This window comes from Artemia sp. Qi Xiang Cuo, chromosome 1 (assembly GCF_049724085.1).
Source record: "Artemia sp. Qi Xiang Cuo chromosome 1, ASM4972408v1, whole genome shotgun sequence".
Classification (NCBI taxonomy): Eukaryota; Metazoa; Arthropoda; class Branchiopoda; order Anostraca; family Artemiidae; genus Artemia; species Artemia sp. Qi Xiang Cuo.
Genome location: NC_142794.1, coordinates 49,420,110 through 49,444,677, shown reverse-complemented (window position 1 = coordinate 49,444,677; position 24,568 = coordinate 49,420,110). Strand labels below are relative to the sequence as shown.

General features: G+C 34.8%; 2 protein-coding genes across 2 annotated transcripts in view; one reads left to right on the top strand and one right to left on the bottom strand.

Moving 5' to 3' along the window:
• Trim9 (E3 ubiquitin-protein ligase Trim9) overlaps positions 1-3,753 on the top strand; it is a 237,798-nt gene extending 234,045 nt beyond the window's left edge. Inside the window, exon 10 of the mRNA XM_089108206.1 lies at positions 1,552-3,753. Coding sequence (XP_088964332.1) covers positions 1,552-1,701 — 150 coding nt within the window. The 3' untranslated portion in view covers positions 1,702-3,753. The remainder of the gene's footprint in view (positions 1-1,551) is intronic.
• Positions 3,754-7,444: 3,691 nt separating this feature from the next.
• LOC148956431 (ATP-dependent RNA helicase DDX42) overlaps positions 7,445-24,568 on the bottom strand; it is a 73,382-nt gene continuing 56,258 nt past the window's right edge. The window contains exons 10-14 of the mRNA XM_089108194.1: positions 23,578-23,728; positions 19,624-19,716; positions 12,546-12,805; positions 10,331-10,435; positions 7,445-7,654 (exon numbers count right to left, since the gene is read on the bottom strand). Of these exons, the coding sequence (XP_088964320.1) occupies positions 7,514-7,654; positions 10,331-10,435; positions 12,546-12,805; positions 19,624-19,716; positions 23,578-23,728 (750 nt within the window). The 3' untranslated portion in view covers positions 7,445-7,513. The remainder of the gene's footprint in view (positions 7,655-10,330; positions 10,436-12,545; positions 12,806-19,623; positions 19,717-23,577; positions 23,729-24,568) is intronic.

Here is a 24,568-nt window from a genome sequence, read left to right as displayed (position 1 = left end):
GTGATACATCGCGGTCAGCCATAATAACAATTTTATCGGTTTCTTTTGTATCAACTAAGAAATTAGCAATTACTCATCATTAGCTGCCCATATTCGCAGCGGTTGGGGTGGGAGGATGTCATAAAGAATGATTTAAAGGAAATGGGAATTTCCTGGGAGGTTTCAATAGATTGAGATAGAGGAGGAGTGTGCGTAGCTGTGTTGGCCTCAGGCAGCTTGGTGCTGCGGTGAGTTGTTAGTATTAGTAGTATTCGGAGCTGTAACCGGTTTAAAGCTGATTTTCTGATGTTATCTCATTCAAAATTTTCAGTTCTAGCATTTCGCACATAACTGTTGAAACATTGGTTGGCCAACACGAACTACATTTACTTTCATCTTTCCTTTCTTAAGTACGGAGGTGACAACACCAGCACAGAACGCACCTGAGCCATAATTAATTATCATTTGGACCAGCAGACCCAATTGGTGTAACAGATTTATACTTCAGTATACGAGATACATGCCACGTAACTGATCCAATCCACATCAATATTTCATTTTCAATTTTAGAATACCTCCAAGCATGAGGTGTCTCAGACAGGCCTAGCTGCAACGAGCCTGGCTGTTTATATCAGTACACTGAAACCATACTTTTGGCTGCAAATATTGATGAATTTTAGTATTACTGGCATTATCTCCAGTAATAAGGTCAAGGATGTAGTCTTTGACAGGAGTTTCATTTAATAAACTCATAGCGTGAATTTCTGTGATTTTCTGGGGGCCATGTCTCATTTCTGTGGAAAAGTACGGAATGGATGATCTCCTCACATACCTCGATCTTTGTGTTCAAAAGAACTAGTCTTTGCCTGCAACTGGTTGGTAACAGTAGTCGTCAAACTCTATATGTATTTTTAGTTTGTCTGTAACATTTATTTCGTGTAACAACCCTTTTGAATTACCCTAGCCGAACTGTAATCACTATTAATAATAGTCACATCAGAAGGAAACTGCATACAGGGCCCTACCCAAAACTTTATTGGGGGAGGTATTTTTCCTGGGGGAGGGGTTTACAAATTTTTTTTTTAAAAACGCATTAAAAATGTGTTCATGCATTTTTCTATTACGTTTTTAAGAATCGGAAAGATATTTCGGGGGATGGGGGCTCAAACCCGCTCACCTGAATACGACCTTGAATACGAGACTGTGATTACTTTATTTGCATTCGGTAACCCAGTGTTAACTAAACGCTGAAGTCTTTTTAATCAGAGCCTGAAAAAAAACTTGAATTTTACGAGGATTTCTAACTACACAGGTCATTCTTTGTCATTTACGAACTAAATGGATATAAAAAATTGGTAACATTTCCAGCAACGGGATTTCTGACTGACTTTTATGGATATTTGTACCCTGCATTTTTTTGTAACATTTACCATATTCTGTTGCAGCAAACCCCGGGTTATAAACGATACCAACAGTATTCTTTTCATCATTTTCATTACTATTTTTATCCTACTTATTTTATCCTTCCCTTCGTTAAATACATTGAAAAAAAACTCAAAATACATTTTTCAGGGACCTGTCGCTTTCACAGATCTTCATGGAGTCTTCTACCCTGCAATAAGTATCAACAGAAACGTCACTGTAACTCTGCACACAGCACTTGATCCCCCGGCAACAGACACGGATGACAGTGGAAACGAAGAAGAGAAAAACCGCGACTAAGAAAAAAAAAAGCTGAAGATCCGTTCCGTCCAGTCCATATGTATCATAACTTTTTCTCTTGGCAACCAAAAAAAGTGCATATTTAGTGCCAATTCATAACTAAACTACCTGAACACGAAGCAGAAAAATACTTAGTGTCGTATATTATCAATATATTAGACAAACATGATGTACAATATTCCATAGTTTTCATACTATGGTTCTGAGTATCTTGATATTTTTAATGCTATTTTAGCGTGCAAGAAACTTTGGTAAAAATGTGTTTAGACAAAAAAAAAGAAAAGAAAAAAAGGTGTATTTATGTGAGCTGTGTTTTCTTTTAAAATGACATGTACATATGTCTTAGTACATGGAATAAGAAAATAATCTTATGAAGTGAACATGGTGCAAAAATAGACGGAAAAAGTAGCCTGTATTTTAGCTGACCAAAGTAATTGTGAATATTTGATTGTGTAAGTACCAAGTACGTTAATTAGGCCTATTGAACCCTAGTCACAGATGTGTATAGAATGTATGTAAGGCAAATTTAGTTACAAGTTCTCTCGGTCCTGTACCTGCAGTCTCGTTTTATTTGGCTGTGTATTCATGCCAATAGCGTTTTATTCAATGTGATCCATGTATCCAGGAGTGCTTAAGTCTGACAGGATAGCTAATTTGTTGACTTGATCACCAGTCAATTCAAATCAGGCACGGTACATATCTCCCTTACCCAAAACACAAGATTCGTGAGAACATGGATGACAGGATTGAGACAGGACTGTGAATACGCCAAAAATGAAATGTAAGAACTGCTGCAGATAAAACGAAGCTTTAGTGGTATTTCGTCGAGTTAAAAGTAGGTACGGTACGGCTGCACGCTTGCCATTTCCTGGTCGGTTCTGATTCGCGTTTCAGGCACCTTCCTTAGATACTGCTATAAAAACACAAGAAATATTCCCTTATTTTATCAAGCTTCGTAATAGCATTTAAGTAACGTCCACGAAGGTCGAAGCAGAACCGGAGAATAAATCGCAGCCGTACAAAAGCCGGACTGCTGTTGCTCAGTATGTGAATCTAACCGGTAGTTTCCTCTCTTCTTCGCATTCATTTCTATATTTTGTACAAACCATATCATGTCTTTTATTTACTGCCCCTTGGTCACGAACTTAATTTGTAAAGTTATGGAACTGGCATTGTTTTACTTTCTAATAAACATTCTCATAGATGATTGTCATCTTAGAAAACAATCATTATACTAATTTGTTCTTTTTAGAAAAATGTAAATTAGCTTTCTATATCTATTACTTTGGTTTTATTGCTCACAACAAAATGAAAATTAATTTATTCATATGTTAATTGTTAGTGGAACTGTCTTTTGATTAAGCATCAGATTATTTTTGGAGTTAACAAGCCGTTCCGTCTTTCGACGCCAGACAAAGGAAATTACTCTCGAATTGAAGACAATGAATCTAACAGGTAGAGTGATAGAGAGAAAGAAAAAGAGACCATGTCGCTTTTGTTGCGGAAGTGCGATATAGAAGAGTAAACCAAAAATAAATTTAAAATATTGAAAAACTAAACTTTTCGTCTGAAAACTTTATTCCATGTCAAGATTATAACGGAGGCAATGATAAGCTTTCTTTTCCACCTCTACATGCACGAGACCTTTTCCAAACTTGGCATAAATTAAGTGATGGAATTTGTCCCAAAAGTTTACTTGTTACTTTTTTGTATGGTGTTAATTGAGCTTAATGAACAGTCTATAAAAAGCCACCCTCCCAGGTACAGTTTTCTTAAATAGAGAAACAAAAACAAAAAACATTTGCTTATGATGCGAAAGTTAACTAAAATACGCGTTTTCTTTATTCACAAGGCTAGAGCGCCCAAATTTTATTTGCTAACCAAATTCTATTTTAAGATAAAAATGACCCAAGTTTCCCTTTCTCTAATCATATATGAATCATTAGTAAAAATTAAGCAGGGGAGATAATTTTGTGTTTCTACCCCCTTCCCGCTCTCAGTAAAACACCAGTGGCATTTGTTATGTTTTTGTGTAGTAATAAATTTAATTTTCAGATATGTTAGTATTAAGCGTCATCACAGCACTAGAAAAACAGAGAGAACTTAAACACACTGCAACAAAAACAAATAACCATTTCTCTTCGTAATTTATGAAAAAAAAAAACAAGAGAAAACAGCTAAAATATAAACATAGGCCTATTACCTATACTTTTTTTTTATATATTCTTTGTTGTTGTTGTTTTTTTTTATTCAGAAAACAAAATTAATTTTTCTTAAGAACAATGAAAAGCTGTTTCTGAAAAACAAAGACAAAAAAAGTTAATTAAACAGTTCTCTTGTTTACTTCTGGTAATATTCAAAATTTAGGAAGTTCAATTTACAGCTTCTTAACATCCTTAAACACGTTTTTGTAGATAAAAAGAACTAATTAATTATTGTACAGCTTAGTGGTATGGATGGATTCACAGCACTGAAAATACTTCTTTTACGTAGATTAGAAAGAATCTTATTCTTCGAATAATGTAAACCACAACAAATTTGAAATAATAAACTCACACCAAAAGGATACCAAAGGAAAATAAATAGAAGAGAAAGACCGAAATAACACGAAAATAAAGTCAAGTGGGAGGTCCTACAGGCTTGTTAAGCAGATATACACAACTGAAAGAGGCACAAAATAGCTATTAAGAATTCTGTAGCAAAATGAGCCCTCTTCGTTTTAATTTCGCGTGATAGCTTTGCTCCATTAAATTCAAGATGAAATGAATGAATATACGAACAAGTTTTCCCTGTAGAAAAGGCAGGAAATATACTCAAATAAAAGATCTAAAACTAAAATAACCTACCATCACAAAACAAAGAAATAAATTTTGAGAAAACAAACTATCTATGGCCTGTAGGAAAGAAAAAGAAGAAACAATCATACGAATTTTTCGCCTGTATCGAACAAGGCGTCCTTAGCGTGAACAGGAAAAAATTTAAAATTAAGTTATATAAAAAACAAGAAAATTTAAAATGAAAGAAGAATAAAAAGAAAACACGAGCCGAATGTCTATAATTGCTACATGACACAAATCACGTAAGAAGAATATACACTAAAAGACCTACTTCTATGATTTATATCATTAGAGTAACAATTCTACATATTTGGCTTGATTCTTTTCTTCTTATTCTTCTTTGATTTAAAAATTTTCCCCAATTTTTAATTTAGTCTTATTTTAAATTCTTTCTCCTCCACTCTGAGAACGTTTTGTTTGATGCATAGGATATACGCGTGTGATTGTTTCTTTTCAATTTCTTCCTACTGGCCATAGACCTGGTCTTTTCTCCTAATTCCTTTCTTTGTTTTGGAAATGAAATCGAAAAAAAAAGTTTACAATTATTTACAGTATAAAGTATAAAAAAAACCCATTAATACAGTATAAAAAAAAACGAAAATTTAAGTTTTAGGTTAGGCTAAATTTTCAAGTACTAATTTGTCCAACAAGTCTAAATTTGTCCAATAAGAGCCATACTTACTCCCGCCGTTTACCCATGCCATTTAACTAAACACTTGGAATACTATAGGTCTCACCATTTGCCTGCGAGTCCAGGACTTGTTGATCATGTGTCAATCCTATGACACGGTATTCCACCTTTACACTACAAGCGGCCAAGCCTATTAGGCTTAGCTCACTTGTTCGCTGATTTACTGACCGAAACAGTTCTGTTTCAAACTACAATAGCGGAAAACGGGGACCAGTAAACAACTTAAATCTGCTTCATTATAATAAAGCTTCTTTCTGCTTATGCCATCGTAAATGCTATGGTGCAACGAATCCTTGCTGTTATATTTTATTCTTTGAATCTCACCATCTTAGTTCATCTTCACCTCTGTTTGCCAGAGAGAACGCTTTGAAGGTGCTTCACTTCATCAACAAAATCCTTATAAACATTTTGGCTTTAAACCTTACACATATTCAAACAAGAGCTTTCTATTTCGTGCACTTTCAATTCTTAATGCTTGGATAAAACTTGTAATATTCTAAGGGCTTCCAGGACCACACTGAGCCGAAGGGCCAGTCCACGAATTTAAAGTCGATCAATTCATAAAAGTGAATTGGAGTGTCTTAGATGAAATGTTTACAATCAATTAATTAATTCTGGGGGTTTTGAGACTTCTGTGTATAAGAATAGACGACTAAGCCACTTAATTTAGGAGTAAATGAAGATGATATCCATGTGACGGAGGATTGATCAAGTAGATGCCTGGGGGTAGTGGTGGCAATTTTTTCATGGTGTGACTGAGAGTAGTAGTCAGAGATTATGGCCTATTGCTGCTAATTTCAGTCACTATTCAGCCACTGCCCGCCCTGCAAAAAGTCTGACCACAAGGCAGAGTATTTGTCTCTGCCACACTGCCTAGCTTGGATGGATTGAAAAATTTATTCAACAAAATCAATTCCGGGGGGTCAGTTCCACGGGTACACGAAGAGCTGACCACGGGGGAAAAAATCCTTTGCGGAGCAGTCCGGGGCGGAAGAAAGAAGCTTTCATACTAGTACCAATATCGAAGATCAGGTGCCGCTTACCACTGATGGCTGGCGAATGGTGAAAAATGCATAAGCAAGCCGTATCTCAAAATACCTAAGAGGTAGCAATAGCCCAGCGGCTATTAGCGCTATTTTTCTCTTGGGGGAAGGGGGGGGGGTACGGATGAAACTTCCCTTTGTGGCCTGAGTCTCGACTCAGTTTTGTAAGTCCTCCCATAGTAATGATGGTAAGTGATCGCGGTGGAAGTGTCACAAAGTAGAATTGATGATGATAATTCGAATAGCGTTTCTCCGCAATTGAAACTACGAAGTTTCAATTTGGTATGTATATATCAACCTATTTATCAAACAATAAAGTATACAAAAAAGGCCGTTCGATCGCACTTTCCAGGATTATCATGAAGGCCGACGGTTAGACCACGTTTACAGATGATAGCTCCCCAAAAATTGGGCCTTTTGTCAATCGTGGCATTGATTTAAACACTTTTCTAGAATACTACAAGCAAATTTTTACGACTCCAATGGAATCCTTTCAACCTTTTTCTGCGGGGATTGAGGATACCAAGGAGCCTTTCAAAAGTGGGCATAGCTCTTGTGCGCCCCTAAAAGTCTTCTCACTGTGTCTATTTGACTAGTTTTATGGCTAAAAGCTTGTGACAATACAATAGACAAAACCGCACCTGGAAACAATAAAGACCCCGGTTTAATCCTGCCGGTTAAATAGCCTTCCCCTAGCGGAATTGCAACCCTTAACTTAGATTCGACAGAAAACAACCCGACACGTCTTGGCGTTGTATTGACCTCAGGGTGCTTTGCAGTAAGTTGAGTTGTTATTTGTAGAAGCAGAGGTATTTTTGTTCTATAAATCGCAAGGTAATCCCTTTTTTACGCTGTATGATGGCATAAACTCTTTTTTGCTTTTCTTTTATTTCTTCTTACTTCTACGGGTGGAAAAGATGTAAAAAAATACATTCCACTTGTATTTCCCTATATTATAGGTCATTTATCCTTATTTGAAATTTAAAATGTATGTTTTAAACGATTTTTTATTTATAGCTAAACTACTTAATTATTTACCCGCTTCTTGTTACCTTGAGAGTAAAATGGGATACTGTCATTCTTTGTGCAGTAAAAATCATTCGAGAACCTGAGTTAGTCAATTTGAAAAGGTCTTAATCTCTACCAGCTCTTTAAAGTTCATACTAAATACATCATTTTTTTAAATATATATATAATTATATTTACAAAAATAAATGAAACCTTAGGTATATCCAAAAAAATTAGGTAGATTCCTCAGGATTTTCTGCCCATCTGGACCTTTTCCTTGGTTTTCCTTCTTGTCTTCCACTTTCGGAAAAGGAGCTATATGCTGGAGACTTGTAATTCGAGGGTATAATTGAATCTTCCTTGGACACTTGGAACTAAAATGTAAAAATAAAATGGGTCATTTTAGTAACTAATGACTGTATCAGATTAGCGCAGAGGATTTTATTTTAGAGGGGAGAGGAATTTAAATGTATAAAAAGTTATTTTTCTTAGTCAGGTTCTTGGAGTGTCCCTTCCTTTGGATTCAGAACAAAAAAACATCAACTAATGTTTAAAAGCTGTAGGTACAAGGAGAGGTTTGCCTGTAGGGGATTAAGGTTTCAACATTTCGCTATAAAAAAACAATTTTGTTTCATTTTGCTTTTTCCTCTATCTTATTAATTTAAATCCTTTTAACAGTACTCCTGAGTATGTAGGATTCATTCAAACCAAGCTCATTAATTAAAAATTTACAAGAAGAAAGATTTGTCAGGGAGTCCTCTCTTATAAAGGTATTTTCTAATACAAATTGTTTCCAATTGGTAAATCCTTCTGTAATACACATACCGTTCCTTTATTACTGTGATACAAGTGGTGAGAGTAAGAGTGTAAAAGCAAATCAGCAGAATTTCTTTTCAACTAGCAACAACCGGCTAATGAAAATAATAATTTGAAACGAGAGAAATTTCTTAAAAGAAAACTCGTGTTTTTAGAGTGAGCACCAAGAAATTCGCGGCAACAATTAAAAAAGGCGTTACGTTACATGAAATGAACCTTCCAGGAAAAGAAAAAAAGGAAACAAAGTATTTGGAGTTTTTCGATTGTAATTAACCACTATTGTTTAACAAAATGTTTTTTTGAAAAAAAAAATCTTCGAGGTAGGGAAAAAAAAACAACTTTTTATATTAAAAAATACAATTCCCCTACATTTCTGCAAGCTAGGAAAGATAGATATGACACATATTTGGAAAAAAGGAGGCGCATCAAAGGGTCTTGAGGACGAGATGAGGCACGGGAGGATGGATTGAATAAATGTCACACGACGTCTTTTCTATAGCCACAGCAAGAACGTTAATTTTGTTTAGGAACAAACAGATGTCTTAATTACTAACGGCGCTTAATTGAATGTTTTGCTTTCTTACTTCACTAAATATCGACAACGTATAAGGTAACTAAACTTGAGTGCCTTTCTTGAGAATTCAACTGAAAGAGAGGAGAAAACACAACTAAGTCTATATCTCTATAGAAAACTTAGAAAACTTTCCATTAGAAACCTTTCTAAATGGAAAAGACTTAAAAGTGATACATCATATATATATATATATATATATATATATATATATATATATATATATATATATATATATATATATATATATAAATAGATACATATACACACATTATATTTTGTAATTTTCACTTACTTTCAGCAGGAAATTGTATTTTTCTGAAAATGTAAATCATTGGCTGTAAATCTATGCGTTCACTTTGTAAATATATTATTTAGAGAAGTAACTCTAGCCAAAAAATGGCTTCAAAGGAAAGTATTGCTTTGTCAGAAATTAATCTAAAATCATAATTTTTGGTGTACCCAAGAATATAGGCATATACTACAAAGGAGGTAGTGCCATTTCCAAAATCAATCAAAGATCCTGATTTGGAATAAAATTTAAATTTGTGTGCATACAAAATACTCAAAATAACATTTTTTTTTCGGCATCTGCCGTTGACTGAAACGGTTTCTAGTAAACCTTCTCTAAGACTTGACCTATTCTTCCAAAACAAAACTCTGGATACAACCCTAGTAAGAATTTATGCAATAGGACAACGTTTCCCAAAGTGTGGTACGCTTACCTCCAGAGATACGAGAAGAGTTTGAAGGAGGGTTTAAGCTGCACCAGAGTTGTTGGGGGCTTGCGCTGCACCTTACTTGGGTACCATTTGTAGACATCAAGTCCAAAAAACGAATAGGCTATTGGTCATAAAACTCCATATTAGATGAAAATTAGCAATTAGAAAATCAAATTTTGACGATCGCTTATCACAGGACAAATGATTTTATCCCTCTCATCGATCCAAATAGATGATATTCATAAAATAACCTTATTTTTCTTTTATTACTAATAGCTTTATTTCGCTTTTCTTATTACTTTGTGACTACCAAAAAAAAAAAAAAAAATGAACATGTTTTGACTGTACATCCATTTGTCAGGAAGGGTACTCTGCAGTACAGAAACTACAAAAAAGGATACACACAGGCACGTACATAGGATTTTGTTTTTCAAATGGGGGGGGGATAAAAAGAAAAAAATTGAATAAGAAATGCCCAGAAACTGTATAGATATTTAGAATATACGCAGAGACGAGCTAAGGAGCTTGAAAACGCTTTTCCCCCACCCCTTATTATGTTTTCAATCCATTCCTGAAAGTTCAAATCGCCCATGCGACCCCTCAGTTGGTAACAGTTAGCTTCTCTATACCTGTACCAATCATATTGTGACAAAACAAATGAGCTTATTCTTAGAACTTCAGCATGACCGGAGCCCTCTTCCCTGTTTTCCAGCAATAAAAAGCAACAACATATTTTTAAACATTTTACTTCCTATTGCTAAAACAAAAATAAATAAAGCTTACCGCAATAGCTGTCCAAAACACTTATAACTTACGGCAAATGGCGAAATATGTAGAGCCGCGGCAGCAAAACATATTCTAAATGAAATACTACTAATATTTATGATTAGCTGAAGCTATAGACAACTATATCTACGTCTATGCCAAACATAAAAACCTACCTGTTTGTATTGAGATTCAAAAGCAGTTTTTAGAGCATTAAGTCGACTTGTTCCTGCACCAGTGTTAGATACAGCACTATTTGCAGTTCGGACTGTTTGCAACACCTAAAAAATAGATACATTCTGCAGAAGAGACATAAGGTCATGGCAACCTCCGCTTAGTAAATGGACGAATTTCATGTTTCCTTCCAACACACCCGTTTTCTGATCATGAAGCTACCATTGTAAATTAAATTATGTATAGAAGATCTAAAGCCAAACTGGACTATGTTCAGTAGAAGAGAATGAAAAACTACCAGAGTACTGACACTTAAGACGTGTACTAAGTGGCGTTTTCACCGCTAAATATAGACGAAAAACAAAGATAAAATCTAAATTAACCTATAAAACCTAAAATTAAATAAAAGCTAAGGGAAATAAAAAAAAAAAAAATTTATATACAATTAATATTACCGCGATTGAGTACCACAAAAGTATTTTTATACGCAATTGCGAGTGATTTAAAAGGATTATTTGGCAACAAATTAAATAATTTTGTATTTATTTTATCCAGTCACTTCTCTGTCCTCACTGAAATCACTCGCAATTGCGTATGAAAAATACTTCTGTGGTACTCAATCGCAGTGCTATTAATTGTAGATATTGAAATTAGTTTGTTTTTTATTGCATTTAGTTTTGGATTTTATTTAATTTTAAGTTTTATGAATATTTGAGATTTTATCTTTGTTCTTCGTCTACATTTAGTGTTGAAGGCACCTTGTTTTATACAGGCGAAATATCCGCATCGTTTTAGCTTGTCTTTTCCTTCTACTGGCCATAGTTCTGGTTGTTTTTTTCCTCCTGAGGTTTTTCTCTCTCTTTGTTTTTTTAAATTATGTAAGTTAAGGCATTTTGCTTTTCCGTTTATGTCCAAAAACTAAGACCTGCTTAAATAATAATAATAATCAGAGGAGCAAGGGTTTCAACTTACCCAACGTTCCATAAAAATTGTAAATTATCACTAAAAAGCTCCTTTCTAGCTTTGAAAAATGTGGTTAAAATAGAGAGAAGTATTTATATACAGTGAAATATCAGATCTAACAAAAAAGCACTAAATATTTAAAGATTTCTAGGCTCTTTTGCTTAATCATCTTATAAGCATTGCACACATCTGCCTTGTTCACATTCCCATCTCTTTTAAAGTGCCCATAAGAAGTTCATAATGCAAAAGGGACAAATTGGATAAGACTTCTTTATAGGTACTTACAATTGATATGGAGAGGGTAAGGAGAAATAAAAGTGTTTCAACTTACCCAGAACACTACAAAGAAACAAACTGTCAGCGAAAAACAGATATCATAACGCTGTTCAATAGTTTCCAAGAAAATTCAGCAGCCTTTGTTAGAATTAAAAAAAAACAAGCAAACAAGTTTTTCTCAATTGAAAGTAAGGAGCAACATTAAAACTTACAATGAACAGAAATTATTCCGTATATGAGGGGGTGTGCCCCTTCCTCAACCCTTGCTCTGTACGCTAAAGTCCTTTCCTCAGGGACTATGGGTGGTCATGTCATCCCAAAAGGCATATTTATTGGACTTCTCAACTAGGCTAAATCAAATAGCTATCCCAAAATTTTGATCAGATGTATTTTGGGGAAAAAGGGACGTGGGATGGGGGGGGGGGCTAACTAGTTGTCATCCAACCATTTTGGTCACTTAAACAGGGCACTAAGACTTTGATTTCCATGAATCCTCTCCCGATCTCTTAGGACCATTGGTTTGATGCAATCACCCCTGAAGAAAAAGAAGACGCACATCTATGATCATTCTTATAGCAAAAAAAAAAAAAAAAATTTAAATAGGAGATTGAAACCTCTACAGTAGGGTTCTCTGATATGCTAAATCTTATGGTGTCATCTTCATCAAGATTCCATGGCTTTTGGAGTATTTCTCCCCTTTTTCGAAAATGAGGCAATTTTTTCAGGCTCGTAACTCTAGATGGATAACGTTGAATATAATAAATTTTACCTATTCGGAATCAGTATAAAAAGCAAATTCTTTTGACGTATCTATTATTATCAAAGTTCCCTTTTTTTAGAGTTTCGGTAACAATTGCGCCGGGTCGTTCCTCATTTACAGTTCATTACCATTAACTGTTTAATTCTGTTTCAGACAGAACAGAAAGGTAGTAACAGCAAAAACGTACAAGAATTGAAAAAAAAGAATAAAAATAACACCTCTGTTGTAGACTTGCCATCGCCGACTTTAGCTTTTTTTCCCTCAACAAAACCGAGACCAAAGCCACCCACGCCAGGTTTTCGGCCCTGGTCAGTCTTATATCGCGATTTCCTAAACCAGGAGCTTTGCATTGCCAGATCAACTAAAGAACGAGGTGGTTCTTGTCCAACACCTTCCAAGTTTCGGACAAGATGTCCAGCGAAGTCCTTATCTTGAGACGTTACAAGTGTATATGCAGTACCTTTTTCGCCAGCTCGACCTAAAAAAAAACATGTTGCAATGTAAAAGAGAAACAGTTAGCTAGATTAAAGTCGTAGTATATTACAACCAAAGTATAAAGATTAAGTATAGCTGCAAGTGTAAAATTAATTGTAGCAAGCACAGTAAACAAAAAAAACAAACAAGGAAATAACAAACGGAGACTGATGAACTCTGATGAGCTTGACGTAAATACAAATGCTACTATGTAGAAGTTGACAGTCAACTAGATTAAACTCAGAATATCTTACAATCAAATTCTAAACATTAAGCGTAGCTTTAAGTGCTAGCACAAAGTACTAGCATTTCTGCATTTAAAGTTTCAACAAGCGACAAGTTGCAGGAATCTGTTGTCTTTCTTATTGTCTGCTGAAAACATCACAATTATACAAACAGTGTAATTTGATGGTTAAATTTGAAATGGTTGGTTTCGGAAGGGAGGCACAAACCAATGGGACAAGCTCTTGAGGGTTGATATTAAAAACCAAAGTACCTTCTCCCGGGGATCACAATTGGAAGTAGAGGAAGAGGAAGGCATCTCTAACACAAACCTTCCCCCAAATAGAAAAAAAAATACTTGGCGTCGCAGACCACTGAAGAGGAGAACCTATTGTAATAGGAAACCATAAAAGGCAGATGATCCAGCACCACAGTCAATGGCCTCTACTATAGGTAGAGAGAATCGGCTTAAAGCTACCCAAAAAAAACAGCCAAGGAAGATGTTAAGTTAGCGATCAGGGACTTCAACGGCATTGTAGGTCACCCAAATGAAGGGCGTGAAGACGCTATGTAGTTTCCATCATGAGCGACAAATTCACGTGGGTGAAATGGCTGAGTAATATTGTAGCAATATGGAACTCTTTATCAAGAATAATTTATTTTGTCACGGGGAAAAGAAAAAAGTCACATGGAGATCTCCTGCTGGCCCCACAGGAAACATGATAGGCGGAATCCTTGTTCACAAGTGATGGAAATCATCCGAACCTAAAATAATTTATATAGGCGGTGGTGGTGGCTTCAATTAAGACCACGTTCTAGTTATGTTTGAACTTCGTAAATGCCTCGAGAGACTCCAAAAGCCTAGGAAAAACTTTCCAAGATACCGCGTCAATCTACTAACAGACACAGAAACAAGTTCAAAACAGCTCTCTCAAGCAAGTTGTCGAATATCCAAACAAAAAAACCACAAACGAAATCGACCAAGAGGTCAAGGAAAGCGCATTCATCACAAGCGAAACGTCTGGGGAAATTTGAGAACTCTGATTCGCTTGAATGAACCATGGATCGCGTCCCAAATATTAAATCTTTACGGTAGAAAGCCCGTCCACGTTAAGAATGATGACAAACAAAGTAAGGACGAATACAAAAGGTTAAAACACCCACTAGAAGAGAAACATTCGAAGGGCTATGCGACAGAAAGTCTATAACCAGTGTAGCAAATGAAAATACGCATTCCAGAAAGGTGATAACCACTTTATGTACAACAAAATTGGTGAACTATCTACAAAGCAGTCCTCGGTCACTTTTATGCTATAAGACAAACACGTACACCCCATCACAGCTTTAAGGAGAAAGAGAGGGCAATGGAAGGACCACTTTACAAGAAGCTGAACCCGGCCATAACGGCCAATCTGAGTATTATATCATCTGTTTCTTACCTCAGTACCAAACAAACCCCAAGCCCTCTTTTGCTAAGAGATGAAGTGTTCTCAGCTATAAAATCCGTAAAGGTTAACAAAGCTTCTAGCCTGGATAGTATTCAGTCTAAGCTGATAGAAACAGGCTGAAAGGAAATGGCGGAAAGGTATCTCCCATAAGGTCATAAGAAACACCTGGGAAACAGGAAGGTTTCCCAAGACTCGGGCGAAAGCCATATTGTTCCCCTTTTTAAAAAGGGAGAAAAAGGAGACTACAACAACTACAGACAAATAAGCCTGGCAAGTAAACTGCCGAATATTTCTGCTAAAATCTTCCTTGATCGATTCCAATCTCTGATAAATCATATCCTAGAGGAACAGGAGTCGGGCTGAAATTTGAATTGAATTTTTGCATATCAGTAGAAGTTTTACAGTAGAGTTGGTGTCTCCTCTCTTCCCTTTTTAACCTATTCCTCAAAGCCGAAATCGAATACAAGCTGAAATCTTTGACGGCCCAACTAATTGCCGGAAATTAATCGACAAACTGAAATTTGCCGACAATATCGTGAACCTTAATAGCCAAAAAACATCTTCTTCAAACTGATATCAGCGAAAGAGTGTCAGCAACTGGAGCCTTTGGTATGATCGCTAATACAGTCAAAACCAAGGCCATATGGTTGTCTATATATTCTGCGTCAAGAACTGTGTAAATACCAATTAAAGGAGAGCTAGTTACTGAAGCTGAGCCAATCGAGTGATTTGACGCTAAAACCTCGAAAAATCCAAGTCAGATAATTAGATTCGCTAAAATGCATTGGAAAACGGCAGCAGTTTAATTGCATTTTTGTTTTCTTAATCCTCATCTTTAAGGAATTTCCCAGTGACTGTATGAAGTTGAGCCAATTGAGTGATTTGATGCTAAAACCTCAAAAAATCCAAGCCAGATAGTTAGATTCGCTAAAATGCATTGGAAATCGGTAGCAGTTTAATTGCATTTTTGTTTTATTAATCCTCATCTTTAGGGAATTTCCCAGTGACTGTATGAAGTTGAGCGAATCGAGTGATTTGACGCTAAAACCTCGAAAAATCCAAGTCAGATAATTAGATTCGCTAAAATGCATTGGAAAACGGCAGCAGTTTAATTGCATTTTCGTTTTATTAATCCTCATCTTTAGGGAATTTCCCATTGACAGTATGAAGTTGAGCCAATTGAGTGATTTGATGCTAAAACCTCGAAAAATCCAAGCCAGATAGTTAGATTCGCTAAAATGCATTGGAAATCGGTAGCAGTGTAATTGCATTTTTGTTTAATCAGTCCTAATCTTTATGGAATTTCCCAGTAACTGTATGAAGTTGAGCCAATCGAGTGATTTGACGCTAAAAACTAAAAAAATCCAAGCCAGATAGTTAGATTCGCTAAAATGCATTGGAAAACGGCAGCAGTTTAATTGCATTTTTGTTTAATCAGTCCTAATCTTTATGGAATTTCCCAGTAACTGTATGAAGTTGAGCCAATCGAGTGATTTGACGCTAAAAACTAAAAAAATCCAAGCCAGATAGTTAGATTCGCTAAAATGCATTGGAAAACGGCAGCAGTTTAATTGCATTTTTGTTTTCTTAATCCTCATCTTTAGGGAATTTCCCAGTGACTGTATGAAGTTGAGCCAATAGAGTGATTTGATGCTAAAACCTCAAAAAATCCAAGCCAGATAGTTATATTCGCTAAAATGCATTGTAGACGGTAGCACTTTAATTGCATTTTTGTTTTATTAATCCTCATCTTTAGGGAATTTCCCAGTGACTGTATGAAGTTGAGCCAATCGAGTGATTTGACGCTAAAACCTCGAAAAATCCAAGCCAGATAGTTAGATTCACTAAAATGCATTGGAAAACGGTAGCAGTTTAGTTGCATTTTTGTTTTATCAATCCTAATCTTTAGGGAACTTCCCAGTAACTGTATGAAGTTGAGCCAATCAAGTGATTTGACGCTAAAACCTCGAAAAATCCAAGCCAGATAATTAGATTCGCTAAAATGCATTGGAAAACGGCAGCAGTTTAATTGCATTTTTGTTTTCTTAATCCTCATCTTTAAGGAATTTCCCAGTGACTGTATGAAGTTGAGCCAATTGAGTGATTTGATGCTAAAACCTCAAAAAATCCAAAGCCAGATAGTTAGATTCGCTAAAATGCATTGTAAACGGTAGCACTTTAATTGCATTTTTGTTTTATTAATCCTCATCTTTAGGGAATTTCCCAGTGACTGTATGAAGTTGAGCCAATCAAGTGATTTGACGCTAAAACCTCGAAAAATCCAAGCCAGATAGTTAGATTCACTAAAATGCATTGGAAAACGGTAGCAGTTTAGTTGCATTTTTGTTTTATCAATCCTAATCTTTAGGGAACTTCCCAGTAACTGTATGAAGTTGAGCCAATCAAGTGATTTGACGCTAAAACCTCGAAAAATCCAAGCCAGATAGTTAGATTCGCTAAAATGCATTGGAAAACGGCAGCAGTTTAATTGCATTTTTGTTTTCTTAATCCTCATCTTTAGGGAATTTCCCAGTGACTGTATGAAGTTGAGCCAATCAAGTGATTTGACGCTAAAACCTCGAAAAATCCAAACCAGATAGTTAGATTCGCTAAAATGCATTGTAAACGGTAGCAGTTTAATTGCATTTTTGTTTTATTAATCCTAATCTTCAGGCAATTTCCCAATGGCTGTATTAAGTTGAGCGAATCGAGCAATTTGATGCTAAAACCTCGAAAAATCCAAACCAGATAGTTAGATTCGCTAAAAGGCATTGGAAAACGGTAGCAGTTTAATTGCATTTTTGTTTTATTAATCCTAATCTTTAGGGATTTTCCCAGTAACTGTATGAAGTTGAGCCAATCGAGTGATTTGACGCTAAAACCTCAAAAAATCCAAACCAGACAGTTAGATTTGCTAAAATGCATTGGAAAACGGTAGCAGTTTAATTGCATTTTTGTTTTATCAATCCTAATCTTAGGGAATTTCCCTGTAACTGAAGCTGAGCCAATCGAGTGATTTGATGCTAAAACCTCGAAAAATCCAAGCCAGATAGTTAGATTCGCTAAAATGCATTGTAAACGGTAGCAGTTTAATTGCATTTTTGTTTTATTAATCCTAATCTTTAGGGAATTTCCCAGTAACTGTATGAAGTTGAGCCAATCGAGTGATTTGACGCTAAAGCCTCAAAAAATCCAAGCCAGATAGTTAGATTCACTAAAATGCATTGGAAAACGGTAGCAGTTTAATTGCATTTTTGTTTTATTAATCCTCATCTTTAGGGAATTTCCCAGTGACTGTATGAAGTTGAGCCAATCGAGTGATTTGACGCTAAAACCTCAAAAAATCCACGCCAGATAGTTAGATTCGCTAAAATGCATCGGAAAACGGTAGCAGTTTAATTGCATTTTTGTTTTATTAGTCATAATCTTTAAGGAATTTCCCAATGACTGTATGAAGTTGAGCCAATCGAGTGATTTAACGCTAAAACCTAAAAAATCCAAGCCAGATAGTTAGATTCTCTAAAATTCATTGGAAAACGGTAGCAGTTTAATTGCATTTTGCTTTTCTTAATCCTAATCTTTAGGGAATTTCCCAGTGACTGTATGAAGTTGAGCCAATGGAGTGATTTGATGCTAAAACCTCGAAAAATCCAAGCCAGATAGTTAGATTCGCTAAAATGCATTGGAAATCGGTAGCAGTTTAATTGCATTTTTGTTTAATCAGTCCTAATCTTTATGGAATTTCCCAGTAACTGTATGAAGTTGAGCCAATCGAGTGATTTGACGCTAAAAACTCGAAAAATCCAAGCCAGACAGTTAGATTCGCTAAAATGCATTGGAAATCGGTAGCAGTTTAATTGCATTTTTGTTTTATCAGTCCTAATCTTTATGGAATTTCCCAGTAACTGTATGAAGTTGAGTCAATCGAGTGATTTGACGCTAAAAACTCGAAAAATCCAAGCCAGATAGTTAGATTCGCTAAAATGCATTGGAAAACGGTAGCAGGCCTAATATTCTCGGTGTGTGATTACTGGATTTAGGAATGGGGATGCGTTGTTATATTGAAGCTACCATCTGCTTCCAAGAAGGATTTAGAGTTCATCTGGGATTACTGGCAGTAACAACACATGAGAATAAAGTGATGTGCTGTAATATATATATATATATATATATATATATATATATATATATATATATATATATATATATATATATATATATATAAAAGCGAGAATAAAGATTCATAAACAAATTATCCATAAAATAATGCTCTGATATACTTATTACCTGTAATACCAAACTTATGTTTAAGCATTAAGCTCAAACAATCTTTTTTTTTCGATTTCCATTCCTTTTCACTGTCATTAGATCACTCTTTGAATATATTAGTGGCTTAAAATAGGCTATGTCAATATGCAACTAACCATGATGAGCTCTCATAAAGAGTAGCTGATCAGAGTTAGCTTGATCAGGCGACTCATTGTTCTAAACAGTCCTGAGCTTCCAAGATGATTTTATGCTGCTGGAATGGTCGAGAATTACTGAAACTTAAAATGAGAATATGCTGTAAAATACGGAAAGAACAAGTTTTGGCGGTTAGCTTTTGCCCTTAGTTCACACACATAAACTATATGACATTATGTTACAACAAATGACACAAAATACAACTTATGTATCCATCGTTTTTACTGAAGGGTATCAACATTGTCAACATTAGAAGAAAGCCAAAAGGTTAAACTGAAAACTGAAACAAAATGGGTGGCTAGGGAAATGGAGAGAGGAACGAAAATAAAAAAAGTTAGAAACATAGTTTCGATCATAAGAATCACTTTTAGCTCAACATAAACCAACATGCACAATTATATGTTTAGAAAAAACAGTTTGAGATTCTAACCGAGTCCAATCGGTTCAATTCAGTGAACTTCGGATAAAACTTCAAGAGGTTCTTGGTATTTGTATTAAATAAAAAGTTGAGTGCATTAACCTCTATTATTAATATTCCTATTTAATTTCCATTTCTTGTATTTACCGTCTTTAGACTCTTTTCTTGGTCAACACCCAAGGGAGTTGAATGCTTTCTGAATTAGTAGATCGAAATACAATTGATTTAATAATTTATTCTCTTACTAAATTAACAGTGTTAAACACAAACCTGTTCGACCAATACGATGTGTATGAGTATCAATATCTCTTGCGACGTCATAATTGACCACTGTCCTTATATGCGGTATATCCAAACCACGTGCTGAAATAAAACAACAAACAAATTATTTTCGTACAGGGTCATTCGAAGGATTTTTTTTCTTTTTTTGGGGGGGGGGGGGCAGGAGGGAGATTTGTCGAAACAGACAATCTGTAGTATAGATATTTGTTAAAATCACGATAATTATAATATTGTCAGGTAAAGGAAGATAGAGAAGCCCTTGCCCTGCTTACTTGCCTGGATTCATGATATGTTAAGACAAAACTTCCGAAAATATAAAGTATGTCCATCTTCAACGGAATCAACAAGAACATATTCTGTGAAAATAACACACTTATTACCTACGGTAATTCCAAAAACAATTTGTGATAACTTGGGTTTTACCCCCCCCCCCCCCTAACTTCAATAACTCAGTAGCCTACACTAAATCATTATATTCGTCAAATCCACTTCCCAGTTCCTTATCTAATTGTTAATATATTGAAAAATTTTTGGCGTTCTCACAATATACCATTTCTCTTTTACTCGTCAGCGAAAAGTTGAGAAATAAGACTTTTTGACACCCTTTTCGAACGTTAAGTCTTAAAGATTCCTCGTTGTATGAAATATTGCCATTATTTTATTCAAAAGGCCTAAGAACTATTTTTCGTCTTTTTTACTCTTTTATAAATGTTTAACAGCTAAACAGTTTTTGAATTATAACGGCTATTGAACTCTTCTTAAAAATAGAAACAATTTAATTGAGATATAACTGAAAAATTTAGATGGACGAAACATACTCATTCTTTGAACTCTTACCATGTACATATTAACAACAACTAAAGAAAGAAAAACAAAAGACAACAATGTTTTAATCGGAAAAAAGAGCGAAATTCAAATTTAAAACGAAAAAAGTATCCATTCTCAGCCTGCACTGCATATGTCTGTAAAATTGGCGAAAACAAAATAACAGATCATGTTTCTCCCTTTTTGTAAGATAACATAAAAAAAGCGCTTTACTAAAAAAAAAAAACACAAAAAAAAGGTTGTTCTAAGACCCAAAAAGACAATAAGTAGCCTGCAAAAAATAGTAAACTTATTCTTAGAGCTTTGAATAGCCTTTCACCGGCCATGATATCGATGCATTTCAACAAACAATTTAAGTTCTCTGAATCACTAAAAATACTCATCGATCTCATCAGCACTAACATATATAGAAATATAGAAAGCCTAATAGAAATACAGCTAGAAATATAAATTTTATACTATAGAAACCCACTTTAAAATTGCCGGAAATTAACTTATAGAACTTGTAAGAACTTATAAACCATAATATAAACTACAGAAATCTAGTTATTTCTGTCTATACTACGGAGAACGTGAAGCAATGATGAGAATTTTGGAAGTTAGTCCATTGTCCTAATATCACTAAAAAATTTTACTTTGTATGTGTCTAAAACAATAATTATTGTGGCCAATAAAGCCATTCAATGGATTGGGTTCATTTCGCAGAAGTGATACCGAATTAAGCAAATCCAAATCATTTAAAATATCCCAAAATGTTTTATTTTCCACGGTGCTTTTCTAAATACTAATGTACTTTTTATTTCTACTATACACAATCCTACATATTTTTGCATAATCATACGTATATAGAGAAATAGCCCCAGTCAGTTTAAACACGCCAGGTTAATAGATGTATATTGCATAGGCTGAGAAAGGATAATTTTTTTTGTTCTAGGTTTCAGTTTAGTTCTTTATTTCTATAAGAAAAAATCTAACTTTTTTGTTACTTTTTACTCGTTTCTACGATAAAGGAACAACAAAACACCAACAAAAGGAACGGACAAACAAGAATAAACCTGACAAAAATTTGTTTTTCTAGCAAAAATAATGATGCAAAATAGGTCAATGCGAGTTTGTGCCATGTAACGCATATTAATAAACCATAATTTAATTTTTATCTAGGTCGAACTTTCAAAGAAATATGTGTTAGTCAGCCATTACACTTAAGAACTATGTAGGGTTAACACATAAGAATTCCTTGAGCTCAGATGTATATTATTAACTGAATCATTTTCAGAAGCGGAAAATGCAAAAAAAAAAAAAAAAAATAACCATAACAATAACACAGATATGTTAAAGGATATTTCTTTTTGCGAAATATATTGGATTGATTTAATCTGTTAGCTAATATTTACAAATCCATCTCTTATATAAAATATTCTATTCCAGTATTTACACTACGAATTATAGATAAAGTTAAACGGTCATGGATCATTATGTAAAGTCCTTTATTGAAGAACAAATGTCACCTACCTCAATCCGAATGATTAAAACAAAACTTTAGCTGCTACTTATTAATACGTAGCTACATTCAATGTCTCAATTACAAATTCTTCTCTTTGGAAAAAAATTGTTAATGAAGGGTTTTGATATCCGTACCAACTGTATGCTAAGCAAGCCCTTTACTACCTGACCTAGGATATCGTGCTGCATGATTCTGAGATAAAAAATTAATAAGATTTTAAAACTTAGTCGCAGGCGGCATTGCCTCATGTGGCAACTCATTTATATATTCAATTGTGTTTATATTTATTTCAACAATTTCAATAATAAGAGCTTTTTAAAGAGAGACTATCTAGTATTCAAAATCTCTCAATGTCTAAAATAAAACCCAGAAGATATACATTGGTTGTAATCAAAACTGAGGGTATGGCACACAGTATGCCACTCAGAGGTGCAGCGATTAATGGCGATCATTAGAGTTTCCAAGACCCGTTCTCCTTCCATGCAAATTCATCCTAATAGCGTTCAATACAAAGTTGTTATTATCTGATTAACTCCGACGTCCCAAAATCCAGCCCCAATAATACTAAAGAAGATTAACAATTAACTCTTTAGTCGATTAGCCAAAATTCACAACCCCATAATTATAATTTTTGCTCTTAAAATAAATATTTATAAGTTACAGGAACTTTATGTACTAATTAATAGTACTGAGCAGAGGGTTTTTGGAACTGTGCCAGGTATTTTGGGAATTGGGAATAACGATTATGTATTAAAGATTATGAATAACGAATTGGTTGGTATTTTGGGAATAACGATTAGAGAAGATTAACTCTTTTTCATGCGTAACATTAAGTTACTTTCTTGTTGTATATCTTTATATCAGTTAGGGTTTTGCTCGAAGTACTTTGCAATTACGGCATAGGATAAAGTACACAAATCTAAAGCGTTATGTATTGTATCGAATTCGAATTGTAAATAATGGTTTTAGAAGCCCATTTGACTAAGACAATACTATATTCTATGAAATTGCCCCTTCTCAACACATAGGATATTAGAAAAAAAGGAAAAAAAGAATGAAAATCGGGGACATTTGCCTCTCTTTTAACGATACATTGAAGTTAAAACCACAATACTCTATTCTTCTAGAATTTTCTTGGCGTCCATTAACTGCTGACAGTTTTTTGCAAAACACGTTGCGGTCAGCTATAGCCTATACTACAATTTGAAGCCATGGGACAAGTATGTGACTTATATGGTACCACTGATGTCTCTTTTATTTGTTGAAAACCTCCAATGGCTTCTAGATCGGTCTAGATTTAGAGCTAAATTTTTCAAAGACGGTGTTGCTCTTTTTCTAAAGCTGGAAACGGCTTGCACATGAGGAACTGTTTTAAAATAGAGTTATCAGGATACGTCTCACATCAACATACGAGACGAGCAGTTTATAACCAAGCTTCTTGATGATATTTTCATTTGACCAATGCTCTGAGAAGCAGATACCCGCTATGAACTAGAGGCATTTGTAGTCAAATCAATTTGGCCACTGAATGTGTCATGTATGATTCTATTAAAGAGTTACTAAAAAATAAAAATGTAAAAACACGGAGTGATAGACCGTAGAGACCACTTTACCTGCAACATCAGTCGCAACAAGGATATTAATTTCCTTCTTTTTAAAGGCAGTAATTACTCGATTTCTTTCAGTTTGATCCATATCACCATGTATCAGTTCGTTTAGTGTTTCATGAACCTTCAAGTTTGCCGACAGTTGTTCAGCATCTACCTAAAATTATTTACCAATAAATAATGTGATTGTAACATTTCTGAATTTTTGGACCAGAATGTTGAATGATGCAAGAAGATATGAATGATAGTAAATTGAAAACGTATAGAGGTACCGTATTTTTGAACAAAAAAAAAGAGGAAAAAACACTCTGGTTTACGCAGTTGCATGTTCATGCAACAAAGGTTGTTTTTGATTAGGGATCAGATTTCATCATTTCTTTTTTATTTTACTGGACCAAGTCTCAGATAGTTGGGCGGCTGCGCTGAAACATTTTAATTGAGTCGCTGAAAAACGCCATCATTTTAGAACTCACCCCAACCTGACCGATAAACAAAATACAAACCATTTTCAAAGGTGTCCGCATCTACACCAAGTATTCAAGCTTCAATCTGGTTCTTTCTCCCGTATCAAACAGTTAGCGAAAAAGCTTATCCGGATTATTGTCCTCAGTGTTCGGGCATTGAGAATTGAGTGAAACATATTCTGCCTAAATTTTGAATATATGTAGATTATTCCAAAATTCCGTATTTTCTTCATTATTTTTATTTGACATACGTTCTCTGTGACTGCTCAATTTTACATGTGGGAGAAATATTCCACGGATGAGAGGGGGAGGCGAACAAGCCAGATCCCAAATGTAATACAAACTACACAAAACCATAAAACACATTAATGAGCCACTAGTGACCTCACAGAAAGTTTTTCAGTGAAAATTCCTAACTATTGAGAGAAAGCTTTTAGTAATTGTTGGTAAACATCTTGTACTGCTTATAGTTTCCTCCTGTATAGAGACCCAAAATTTTTTTTGTACGCCCATTAGAAGAAGTGGAATTAGGA